This window comes from Centroberyx affinis, unplaced genomic scaffold (assembly GCF_046629955.1).
Source record: "Centroberyx affinis isolate AG114_WGS23_722 - 3 ecotype Tasmania unplaced genomic scaffold, CSIRO-AGI_Caff_v1 ptg000557l_1, whole genome shotgun sequence".
Taxonomy (NCBI): domain Eukaryota; kingdom Metazoa; phylum Chordata; class Actinopteri; order Beryciformes; family Berycidae; genus Centroberyx; species Centroberyx affinis.
The window spans coordinates 158,998-171,950 of NW_027279200.1; the positions used below are offsets into that span (position 1 = coordinate 158,998).

General features: G+C 40.8%; 1 protein-coding gene across 3 annotated transcripts; it reads left to right on the forward strand.

Moving 5' to 3' along the window:
* The first annotated feature begins 64 nt into the window (after positions 1 to 64).
* tm9sf5 (transmembrane 9 superfamily protein member 5) lies at positions 65 to 10,268 on the forward strand. Of its 3 annotated transcripts, XM_071518204.1 has the most exons (18): positions 65 to 361; positions 1,020 to 1,087; positions 1,197 to 1,290; positions 1,455 to 1,582; positions 1,719 to 1,848; positions 2,696 to 2,823; positions 2,956 to 3,070; positions 3,196 to 3,275; positions 3,390 to 3,495; positions 4,041 to 4,091; positions 4,432 to 4,564; positions 5,420 to 5,539; positions 5,667 to 5,724; positions 5,897 to 6,056; positions 6,248 to 6,399; positions 6,480 to 6,591; positions 7,010 to 7,181; positions 9,222 to 10,268. In XM_071518204.1, exons 1-18 carry the CDS (start codon positions 227 to 229, stop codon positions 9,287 to 9,289), a joined length of 2,010 nt encoding a protein of 669 aa, XP_071374305.1. In that variant the 5' UTR covers positions 65 to 226; the 3' UTR covers positions 9,290 to 10,268. The 3 variants fall into 3 exon arrangements, with proteins under 3 accessions (XP_071374305.1, XP_071374307.1, XP_071374306.1); XM_071518206.1 differs by lacking the exon at positions 4,041 to 4,091 and having other exon boundaries at positions 3,390 to 3,501; positions 4,435 to 4,564; XM_071518205.1 differs by lacking the exon at positions 4,041 to 4,091.
* Positions 10,269 to 12,953: the final 2,685 nt, after the last annotated feature.

Consider the following 12,953-nt stretch of genomic DNA (forward strand, 5'->3'; position numbering starts at 1 on the left):
GCTGCCTAGCTTGACGCAGCTAATGTGGGTTGAGTCAGACTGGTTGGTTCAGTTTGAGCTGTGACAGGCAGCCAGGTCAGCAGCTCAGCGGCAGTGCATCTCTCGAGTAGAAGGAGCTGGCTAACAAGCTAACCGCGTACAGCTAGCAAACGTTTTTCCGTGAAAGGAGGGAAACTCCCATTTGCTACAAGACAACAAAGCTGCTTAGCATTGTAACCGCGATAAAATGAAGAGGCGGATAGACTCGGGTTTTGTATCGGTTTACTTATTATTTGCGTTCTGTTCGTGTTCGGCGTTCTATCTTCCGGGTTTAGCGCCAGTGAGTTTTTGTAAAGAAGGCGAAGGAGTTGAAGATTGCCAGGTATCGTGACTTCAAACACTCACATTTCCTGTCTTCGGTTATGGGTTTTCTGCACTACGTTATCACGGAATTGTCATATTCATGTTGTGTTTTTGTCATCCTCCTTCATCTTGCTAGCTAGCCAGCCTCCTCCTTAGGCCCCGACTATTGCCTGGCTCGGAAGCACTAGCATTATGTTCTGATGCATAGCTAATGTTTTTTGTTTGCAATTACTGTCATTGTCAAGGACATAGCTGTCTATTCTTCCACCAACCTAACAGGAGCTAGCTAGCAGTACACTACACACACACAGTGGTACAAACGATGTATGACGATAAAGGTGATAATACTGTAATCATCATGACTGGCGACTGCTCTGCTACCTGGCTAAGTCAAGGTAGCTAGTTACAGTAAATGGACCAAACCATTTGGGATCTCACTGGCCTTTTAGAGAGACAATACAATATATTTTTGACTTCAGGAAATACCACAACTTAACTTTTGAGTCTGACTAGATCATTAACCCCTTTACGCTGCTGGGTGAAAGGCCTGTTAAAACTACCTCAATCCATATAGCATAGCCTTTGGTTGTTGCTAGCTCACCAATTAGTGAACTAAGTCCGGTGTTTTAGTTCACCAGCAGTAGACTGACAGACCAATCGTTGTTGCTTCTTTACAGACGAGCATCCAGCTGTTTGTAAATCGCTTGGACTCAGTGGAATCAGTTCTGCCGTATGAGTATGATGTGTAAGTAACATTAGTTTCTTCTTAATGCCTTTTGTGGAACGTGTCTGAATGCCTTTACTCCACCGGAATATCAACTAATTACACAGCTCAAATTCTGGATTTGTTAAAGGTTTGACTTTTGCAAAGATGCCAAAGAAAAGAGGCCATCTGAGAACCTTGGGCAGGTGCTGTTTGGTGAAAGAATCGAGACTTCACCGTACAAGGTGAGTGTTACCAGAATATCTAGGCCTACATGTCTGGACACAAGCATTTTTATTTCAATGTTTGCATGTAGAAACCCTATCAACTTTACCCCGCCTTTTTGTGTTCTGTACTCTGTTAATATATGACAGTTGACAGTGACTCTCCCTCTCTCTGTCTTTGTCAGTTCAACTTCAACACACCTGTGACGTGCAAGGCGGTATGCACAAAGTCCTACAAGAAGGACAACCAGGAGGATGCAGGCAAACTGGATTTCCTCAAGAGGGGAATGCAGCTGAACTACCAACACCACTGGTGAGAAAAAAACTCTGTTGTTACTCCCTTACAGACTCGTTTGATAGGTGGATGGTAGCAGAGAAGATTCTGTAACATACACACACAGACTTTAATTATGGAGCAATTTGTTGGGTTTAACCAAATGTCGTTTCAGGATTATTGACAACATGCCAGTGACGTGGTGCTATGAGGTGGAGGACAGTCAGAAATACTGCAACCCGGGCTTCCCTATTGGCTGCCTTGTCACCCCAGATGGCCGAGCTAAAGATGCTTGTGTCATCAATGTGAGTCGCAATTGCAGTACTGTCCACGAATTTGTACTTAACATAATCAATTTCAGCTAATTAGTTATCAGGCAGCCTCATGGCTTGTTTAATCTAAGGCAGTGGCGCTCTCACTGATATTTGGAGTCACCCAGAGTCCTTGAAATGATCCCAGAAAAATTCTATAATTTCTGTTTTTTTCCATTTACCAAATAGCACAATGAATACATCTTTCCATTTCTCTATTTTGAGGCCCACTGTAAAATGACTGTTTGTCTGAGGGTCCTTAGAATTAGAGTTTGAGAACTCCTGGTGTAATCTTTCATTTAGTCCCCATGAAAATAACTCCCATTACTTTTACTTCCTGGAAATCAGAGTATCTTTAATGGTGACCTCATGCTGCATCAGTAAGCGTAAATATAAATTCCAACCAATAAAACCATCACAGATTTTTGAACAATCTGGCCCCTCCGCCCCTCCCACTTTTGAAAGATCCCTCACTGTGTTATTTCCCACCCCAACATCCTGTTTCAACAGGAAATACACCAAATCAAGGCAGTAAAGATTCCATTTCATGGGGTTTTTAATTATTGAAGTGAATTTATGAATCTAAGAATGAGAAAATATTCAATATTTTAAAGTAAAGTTCACAAATTAATAACATTGAAGTGACTTTAACAATAATGATGCACATACAGTGCAGTAGTGACATAAATAAGTTATTAGGAAAACTGAGAGGAATGTTGTGAAATACTTTGAATGAAATACTAGTATAGGGGAAGATTTTCGATATCATAAAATAGTTTTGTCTCACTCACTGTACCTTGATGTATCAGAGTATCTTGAATTGAAAAGGAATGTTTTTCAGTCCGAGTTCAACAAGAAGAACACGTTCTACGTCTTCAACCATGTGGACATCAAGATCACTTTCCACAGTGGAGCTTCAGAAGGATGGACAGGGGCTCGGCTGGTGACTGCCACTCTGGAGCCTAAGAGGTAAAAGTGGGCTGGTAGACAGATATGACGTTACCGTACTTTGCATTAGGTGTAATCTGCTTTGGCATGTTGCAACCGAATGACAGCTCACCATCAAAATTTAACACGTGTTGTATTTTTTGCACACAACAGTATCAAACATGCGGATGAGAAAAACCCAGTTTGTGATGGAGGCAGTCCAATGGAGATCCCCGGGGAGTTTGATAGTGATGTGGCGATAACTTATACCTACTCAGTCACTTTTGAGGTAGGCCTCCGAACTATATGGAAACAACGTTTTGATGACATCATCAGAACTTGCCCTGAAAATGAGACACACTGAACATTTACAATTTGTAATTGTTGCAGTAATTGCCGTCCTCTCTTTCACAGGAAAACAACTCCATTAAGTGGGCCTCTAGGTGGGACTACATCCTGGTCTCCATGCCTCACACCAACATCCAGTGGTTCAGGTATGAGGAGACAGTCCTTCACATAGTCCTTCATAGAAACATTGGCTCTCTAAAGCTCTCTGCTTCTTGATGCTTTTTGGTTGATGCCATGGTATGTCTTGTGTGTTTGTCCAGCATCATGAACTCCTTGGTCATTGTCCTCTTCCTGTCTGGCATGGTAGCCATGATCATGTTGAGAACGCTGCACAAGGACATCGCCAGATACAACCAGGTGGACCAGGTAATAGCAGACATATTGTTGAGCTCTCCTGCTCATTCCAGGCACATACTTAGCACTAACATACAAGCAAAGATGTGTAGAACATACAGTTGGAAGAAATTAATCAGAAAGAGAATATGACAGGTATAATTTGAATCTCATTATTTGTTGGTTTATCTATTCTGTAGAGCACTGTGTTGCCGCCATGCAAATGAGCTATTCAAAGCAGTTACCATTTCGCAGTTGTCAGGTGAAAACATTGCATCTCCAAAATGTCAACTTCTCAGGAACTAAGAAAAACAGCCTTTTTTTTAGCTTGACAAAGCACACATTTTTGAGATTATCCAATTGGTTTTTAAAAAGTTTTATAAATCCAGTAAAGACTTTGCAACCCATAGAGGAACATGCAGAGTTAAAACATGAAAATCGCCAAAATTGGAGTTACAAGGTTTTCACCCAACAGTAATGGAGGATACTGGTATGAAAGGATAGGCAGGAAAGAGTAACATTTTCTCTAGCACACTTTCAGGATGCACAGAATTACAAATATTTGTGACATTTCACAGGAAGACTTGATAAAGCTTCCACCGACCCCAGGGAAAACCTCTCTACTTTATGTAAGCTTATTGAAGGCCATTTTGAACTAAACCGTTTGCAGCATTCAGGTGTTTGGGTGGGTGATTTCGGAAAGGGTCACAATACAACAAAAAGTGGTGTGGATAATTTTTCAGCACAGGAACAAATACTGAATATGCTGAACGGTTATTCACACCATATTTTACAGCCCTTGGCAAACAAGTGTTCTCAATCTCACCTTATTTTGCTTTGCTAGCAGGTGTCAGATTGTGTGATATTACTCACTGCTTGGTGGTTGGTATGGCTTAGTCATTACATGCAAAATGTCAAGTCTTCCCTGATTGTGATTGGTGCTGTATCATCCCCTCTACCCCCCCTCAGGAGGATGCCCAGGAGGAGTCTGGGTGGAAACAGGTGCATGGTGATGTGTTCCGCCCCCCCAGGAAGGGCATGTTGCTGTCTGTGTTCCTGGGACAGGGCACCCAGATCTTCATCATGACCTTCATCACACTCTGTAAGGACTGTTTTACACACTGGGCTGCCATAACTAAACCTAATTATGTAGTGGCGTTCCTATTGGCTGCTATGTCATTGCATTTTAATTTCCCTCAGTATACAGCACATAACATACATCAAGGAGCGGTGCCAGTGCAACCAAAATCATCACAGCAACTTTTATTCATTGCATGCATTCACTGATATACTAAAAAAGCCTGTTGCTGTTAGCAAAATTAATGACAAAATTCACTTTTCACTTTCCACTTTTTTTCAATCTGTTTTTATCTTGAGGGTAAGGGATCAAACTTTAGTTGCAGGTGCAATAGTGAAGCCAAAAATTTGATTGGTTGGTGAAGCTTTTAAGTTGAGCTAGAGGCAAACCACCCTGCCATGGAGTAGGTTAGCCATGGAGGATATTCTGATATAGTTTCTGAGCCTTGATTATGTGTTGTGGAACCAAAATACAAATGATTTCAAACTCGGCCCAGCTGGTTATCTCCCAAATCCTACTTCCTGTAATGCCCTCCAGCTCTGTTTTATTGTATTGTCATGGTGACGGATACCCTTGCCCGCAAGGCAGTATAATATGAAAGTCAAAACATTGTTACAGAGAGATGGATATATAGATTCACAACAAGGCTGAGATGGGCCAGACACACTAAAATATATTGAACTATATTATCAACCAAGACAACATAATTACAAACATACATTATATTTTCAAGCCCCTTTTAGATAATAAAAATGGACAGTAATGCTACCCAAGTACAGAAGTAGTGTTAGGAAAAAAATCTTTGCATTTCTGTACACAATTTGCTGTAATGCTTTTCTGCCTGAATGAGTGCACTAATGAGTTTGTCTTGCACTGTAGTCCTGGCCTGTCTGGGTTTCCTGTCCCCAGCCAACAGAGGTGCTCTCATGACATGTGCTGTGGTCCTCTGGGTGCTGCTGGGCACCCCTGCTGGCTATGTATCTGCACGCCTATACAAAAGTAAGTGCCAACTGACAACCTTATAGCACAGACTGTTGCATAATTTACAGACAGTACAACACAGACTGGGTCAATGTGTTCCGTCTTGACATGAAATTCTCACCCACCCACCTCTTTCTGTCCTCAGCTTTCGGAGGTGAAAAGTGGAAGACAAATGTCCTGTTGACTGCACTCTTGTGCCCCGGGTAGGTTAACTTTCCACAATTGCTTCGGTTTCATTTACTTGCCACATTGTAGAACATCTACTCTGGAGTACTGGACTGACCAACACAATGTATCTGTCCTTTTCTTTTGCCTCTCACGTTTCTGTCCTTTCTCTCCCCTATATCATCTTTCTGTTTTATTGTCCTGCCCTAGGATTGTGTTTGCAGACTTTTTCCTGATGAACCTGATTCTCTGGGTGGAAGGTTCCTCCGCAGCAATCCCCTTCGGCACTCTAGTGGCCATTTTGGCCCTGTGGTTTGGAATCTCTGTGCCCCTCACCTTCATCGGCGCCTACTTTGGATTCAAGAAACCTGTGAGTTTGGCCTCCCCTGGGTTGTGATGTTATCAAGCTTTAAGATGCTGCGCTTGATTATGACTGCCAGGCCGCATTCAGACTAAATAGATTCTATATGTGTGCGTTAGGGTATTTATATGTATACATACATACATAGATTTATATGTGTTTGAGTGTTCCATCTCTTTTTGTCCTGTGTCCTTTTGCAGGCAATAGAGCAACCAGTGCGAACCAACCAGATCCCCCGTCAGATTCCTGAGCAGTCATTCTTTACCAAGCCCATCCCTGGGATAGTCATGGGCGGGATCCTGCCCTTTGGCTGCATATTCATTCAGCTTTTCTTCATCCTCAATAGCATCTGGTAAGAAGAATGCAGTCTTTCCTGATTGGTAAGGAATTGCTGTTTTGCATTATCAGCTAAAAGTGGTGCTTGTGTTCCAGGTCTCACCAGATGTACTACATGTTCGGGTTCCTGTTCCTGGTTTTCATCATTCTGCTCATCACCTGCTCTGAGGCCACAATTCTGCTCTGCTACTTCCACTTATGCGCAGAGGTAGCAGAATGTTCTGAGAATAATGGCTTAGTCATACAAATTTAGCTTATAAAAATACAAAGTAAAAAACTAAATAAAATAAATAAATAAATTCACTGTTAGTTGTACATACTAAAATAGAGTCATACTACCTACTACTTGTGCAGAAACAATCTAGTAGAAATGGGAATTTTTAATTGTTTTCACAGATCTCACTCATATTTGGCCTTCACGCCTTATTTTTTCAACCATAGAGCCCTGTAACTGGGGATTTTCATTTACTTCTAGTTGTAATGCTATGAATCTTTTTGTGAAGGGTAAAAATACTTTGTCAACATTGATAATGCTCTTTATTTCTGCGTTTCACATTAGGTTTAGGCTTCAGCTGCTATGTCCTCATCACTGGATCCTAACATATTGTCTTTTGTATTGTCTCCAGGACTACCACTGGTGGTGGCGCTCCTTCCTGACCAGCGGCTTCACGGCAGTCTATCTGTTTATCTATGCTGTCCATTACTTCTTCTCCAAGCTGCAGATCATAGGAGCAGCCAGCACCATCCTCTACTTTGGCTACACCATGATTATGGTCCTCATCTTCTTCCTCTTCACAGGTGAGTCCTTGAGTTACATTGACACATTGCAATGATTCATTCATGTCTTGGTGTGAGAGGTTGTCGTCTCTTTTTGTAAGACGATGAGCTCTGTTTGTGTAAAATCATACGAACTGTCATGTGTACATATCCATTCTCCAAACAGATGGGCTTGGCTATGAACTCTTTTTCTGTTTCTTTAAGACCCGTGGAGAAACTAAAATAGGTGACTGTGTGTCAGAGGTAGTTGAGGGGATCAGAGGCAGGAAGGTGTGTAGCATGAGTGGCTCTGTTTGCTCAGTGTTTGATGAGTGCCAGTAAGCTTACGTCACTCCTACTTTGTCATAAGGATGCAGGATCCCCATCCTGCTCGTATAACATCAGAGATTGGGATGCAGCCTGCATAATTGTGCAACATTTGTTTGCTTGCTTCTTAGCTGAAGCCAAGCTCCGGCCTTTCTGCTTTACTGGTAGTAAAGAAGCACTATGTCAATTGAAGCGAAAGAGCGGTTATTTGCAAGGGTCCCATTTGAACTGTCATCTCTCAGAGTCTGTTTGAAGTGTAAAGAAAGTCAGAGAGAAGAGTCTGGGAAATGAGACCAGAATGTTCAAAGTCCCTCTTGGTCAGATCCAGTTTTGCAGACTTATTTGGGTCAATTTGATTGTCTATGGTTTGCCGTTTGACAAGCATCAGCCTAGTTTTATCAGCAATTTTTTTTTTCCTCCCCCCCCTTTTTTTTTTTAGCTGTAGATCAAGAGACACAAGCACCATATTCACTCATTGTCATGGATTATAATAAGCCTATATGCACCCAGGATTTCTGACCGTAGCTGTTATGGCAATTTGTCCGTGCTGACACCTGAAATCTACTTTAGCTGTATAAGGATGTGTCGATCTTGCACACCGATGCTATTAAAAGGCTAGGATGAACAGCACATCCTAGCCACCAGATAGAGATGGACACAAGTTGACATGGTAACAGCACTCTCTGGCCCTGTCCAGCTCACTTGCACACCCACACAGATGAGACTAGGGTTGTGTAAGGAAAGAGGATAATGTACAAGACTTGAGAGCAGGCGAACAAGAGCCAAGTCTTGGCATCACTGAGAAACATGCGGAGCAGCATGTTGTCAGATGATGACATACTTGCTGGTGTTTTACTGTCATAAGGCCAGATAAAGTTAGCCTGTAGCCCCTGCTTGTCACCGCAGCACTGTCAGATACTATCTTAAGACAGGGCCATAAGTAGCAGTGGGAAGACATGCCAGAAGATCATCTCTAAGAAATAAATCCAAGGATTCAAGGAAAAGATTTTCAGTTTCCTTCCTTGCTCCCAGTTTTGATCTAAATAATCCTAATCTCTCCCATTTCCCCTTTTCATAAAAAGTCTTTATTTTCTTGTCTTTCCTTTTCACCTCATCCCAACTTTGATCAGAACTTAATTCTGGAGTGGGCTGTGTGGCTCTCATTGAGCAGTCAGATAGGACTTTCACACCCAGATGAATTCATCCAGGATTTTGACCAATCTGCCTTCTCCCCAGAGAGGAGCTCAGGCAAATATGTTCTCCAGATTTTCACCCTGACAAAATGAAGCGCTGGTGCATTTGCAGTCTTGTGCATTCAGATTGCAGTCTCCTGCTCCCCCCTCTCAAAAGGAATTTATCAGGCTTTTAGCGGATGGAAATTGGTTGTGCTGCAACAGCAAGCTGGCTGTGAGGTGTGACGCCTGGGTTATTTTTGGTGTCTGTGCTCTTGAAGTACCTTAACCTCAGTACCCTATGCTCTTTCATTAGTTTTGTGTTTTTATTCATTTATTTCTGGTCCCCACCTCCCTGAGCTGAGCAGCATGAGGCCTGCATGTACAAATTCCCTGTGGAGATGAAACAGACGGATGTTCAAAAGCAGCTAGTCCTTCCTCCTTTACCTCTGTGTTTTGAATTTGTCGATATGGTTGCTTGGTCCAGAGATGTGGTCCGCTGTGTGCCATTTTTTACTTTTGTATTAACATTTGTCAAATCAGTCCCCTAACATGACTGCCCTCTCTTCTTCTTTCTTATCAGGTACCATTGGCTTCTTTGCCTGCTTCTGGTTTGTAAATAAGATCTACAGTGTGGTCAAGGTGGACTAGAGGACAGAAGGAAAGACTAACTCCTTGCTCTCCCAGTACTGGCCTCCTCGGTGCTGGCTTTGAGAGGAAATGGTCTGAATGGACCTGGACTGCAATCATCACTTATCTTAGAAAAGACCAGAAGACCAGAGTCCGTCCTCTTCTGTGCTTTAAACCTATGTTGCTATTGTTTTTAATAATTTTGTGTTCACTGTTGACCAGTAATTTGTTTTGAGTGGCACCTTGAACATCAGGGTGGGTTTCAATGATCTAGCTGTCGTAGTGAGCAACTTGTTTTGGTGGGTTTAACAGGAAAAGCTGAAATGCTTTTGTTTTCCTTTTTCTAATGAAAATAAGAAGTTCTGTATTTTGCTTTTATATTCCCTTACAGCTAAATGTTATATTTTTATTTTCACCACCTCTGCTGTAATGATGAGATATATATGTGTATATATATATATATAGATACTTAAAGAATGTCACCATTATGGAACTGTCCTTAAAAACATTATCTTTTTTTTTCTTTTCTTTTTTTTATGTTTGTTGGAGGTGAAGACAGGGCTATAAATTCTTAACTATCAGCGGCCTGTATTGTAGTTCAGAAGAAATTATATAAAACACTGATATTGCTATGATGTCCATTCTCTCTTATTTAATGTCTACATTTTGGTTTGCTTAAAAACAAATGGTAAACTTGGTTATGAAGCACATCTGTATTGTAGAAGATTAGGCTACAGCTATGTCGTACATGTAAGCTGATCTCTTAATGACATGCCCCGTGTGTTTGGCCACAGCAGAGATTCTCACCAAGTTAATCAAAATGGAGACCATGAATTTTCCGATTAAGTACATACACAGAGATGCACACTTTTAGATGTTAATAAGTGGTTTACTGAACTGTAACTACATAAAACACTGCTGCCTTTTGCTTCTAGCAGTGTGGAGTCATCACCCAAGGTGATAACATTTTTACAAATAAATGCATTTAATCAATTGGAAATGGAGGCCTCTTTTTTTTTTCTTTGAGCTATTAGACTGAATTTATGAGCCTATTGCACCCTGTTGACCATTGTCTTTCTTAACTTTTGGTGTACCTGATCACAATGCCATGAGTTTCAATGTTCACCTGACTCTGAGCTTGCTTGTGCATTCTGAACTGAAAATAATTAGTTTGTCTTTACAACAGTACCTACACTAACATTTTTGATACTCCTGCACCTTAAAGAATTGTAGCCTGAAGCCCCACTTTGGCTAAATGAGCATACTTGGGCCATAAAACTCAATGTTCAAAGGCCATGAGTAAATGCAAGTCAAACAAGTCCTCCTGAGTCCTCCTTCTCTCACATGAAAACTTCCACCTGCCTTTTTGATATTGTTCCCACCAAACATCTCAAAGTTTTCAACACTGTTGGCCGTCGCATTTTATCTATTGTCAACAGCTCTCTGACCTCTGAAACTTTCCCTTCCAGTTTTAAGCATGCAGTAGTTCAACCCCTACTTCAGAAACCCAACTTGGACCTCACAATTTTGACTAACTATAGGCCTATCTCATCTATCAAGCTTCCTTCTTTATTGAAAATTGTTGAGAAAGCCATTTTCTCTTGCAAAACACCCTCTTTTGACAAGAGATGCAAGAGACTGCAATTTTACTCTTTTAGATCATAGGGTAGCATGCAATCCTACTCGACTTCCTTAAACATTGTAACTAAAGTTGTTTGTTTGGTTTCCATATATATATAAATATATATATATTATTTGTTATAAAATGGGTTAACTTAGCTTCAAATGTGAAACCCATAGCTATGAAGTTTGGAGTGTTCTTTGATTCTGGTTTAATTTTTGATGAGCAGTTTGAAAAGCTTGTGCAGTCATGCTTTCTGCATCTGAGAATTATTCAAAAATGAAACCACTACTATCCTCAGCTGTTTTGGAGGTCATCCATGCATTTATTTCCTCTCACTTAGATTACTGCTTCTGCCTCACTCCTGTATGTAGCCTGCTATATAAATGTGGATCTGTAAAACTAATCTTTTGACATGAATATAACACATTTTACACATTTACACATTTTATTAATTTTTATTAATAAACTGCAAACAGACAACTTTTGATGTTGGATGATAAAACATGAAATAATACAAAAGCACAATAGAAATCACAAAATATGTAGTTTTTAAAGCACTTATAAATTCATTATTTTCTCTTATTTGATAATATATTACATACTGTACTGTATTTAACAAAGAAAAAATACTTTACAGAACAACACTTTGAAAATGGTACATGCCTTCCTAGTACACAGGTTTTGATTGTCAACGATAGCACTATGTGTTCCTTGTGAGTGACCTGTTGAATAATCGAATCCACTTCACACACACCCACATTATACACCCGTCCTGTCTCTGAGTTATTATAAGTTTCTAATAGTTTCTCAGGGACCTTCTCTCACAGAGTCACAGATGATAACAATAATAATAATAATCATAATAATAATGATGATAATAATAATAGTAACACCTGGAGCATCCTGGTGGCTCATTCTGCTTAACGTTCATGCTGTAGAAAATTTCTGCTTCTGTCTTTCCCCAAAAGTTATACAATACTTGACAAATGGGGACTGGCCACTGTTTTAAATAATGCACAAAATGTCATAATGCACAGATGAGATCCTTTGGCAACAAATCATTTACCCGGCCAATTCAATAGATTGCCTTTCTTATATAAGTTTTGAGGTACTCAAAATACTAACAGTATGTGCTAAATGTCCCTTAGTCACCGCAAACATACAACATGTATAGTATCAATCCTCTCCATGGCTTTACGAGGTATCTTTAGAAAGTTAGATTTACATGTGTTCAGTGGAGCAGCGGCATAGACTAAATCTGTTAGTTATAATAGAGACGATCCTATGGCATGCAGCCTACATTGTACATGGTATATTACTCGTGCCATTTGTTCAATGGAATGATCTGTTTTTCATCACCAGTTCTCAATGCACTGTATTTTCCAGTAAGTGCAAAATAATACTGACATTGTACTTTCTCATAGTAAGGCTGCAGTTGCAAAAGCAGCAGATACTGAGTGAAAATACAGAATGGCAGTCAAATTAAGATGCAAATTCTACACCTCAGTTAAGCTCAAGATAAGGGAAACAAAGAGGCTAAGGCAAACGGAGATGGAGTAACCAGCTTTCTCGTGTTGGGGAACTGACAGGCACAATGAACAACTACACAACTCATTCATTCAAAAGGCGCTTTGAGACTAAGAAGAGCTAAGAAGACAGTGACAGGGACACACAAACAGAAATATTCACTTGATCAAGAAGATCCATGAATAGGAATGGGCACTGCGCATTTCTACACAACCAAAACCCTGAGTTCATTAGTTGCAGAGGCTGCTTGCTTACACTGACACAAGGACAGTGCATCCTGTGCTCTCAGGCTGCATCATCGGGAATATAATACCGTGAAGCCTCAGGGAGGCCGGGGCGCTCCAAAAAGGCTAGAGGGGGAATACAGGACCACGGACAGCACCCATTTGCAGGCAGGCGGCTCCTAGGCAAAGTAATGAACAACCAATACTATCACACTCCATTGCTGCAGTCCTGGAGATAGTACAGCTGCCTGCAATTACCAATCATAAAAGTAGCTCAGTTCTCCTGCAGACTTGAGAAGAGATGAAGATG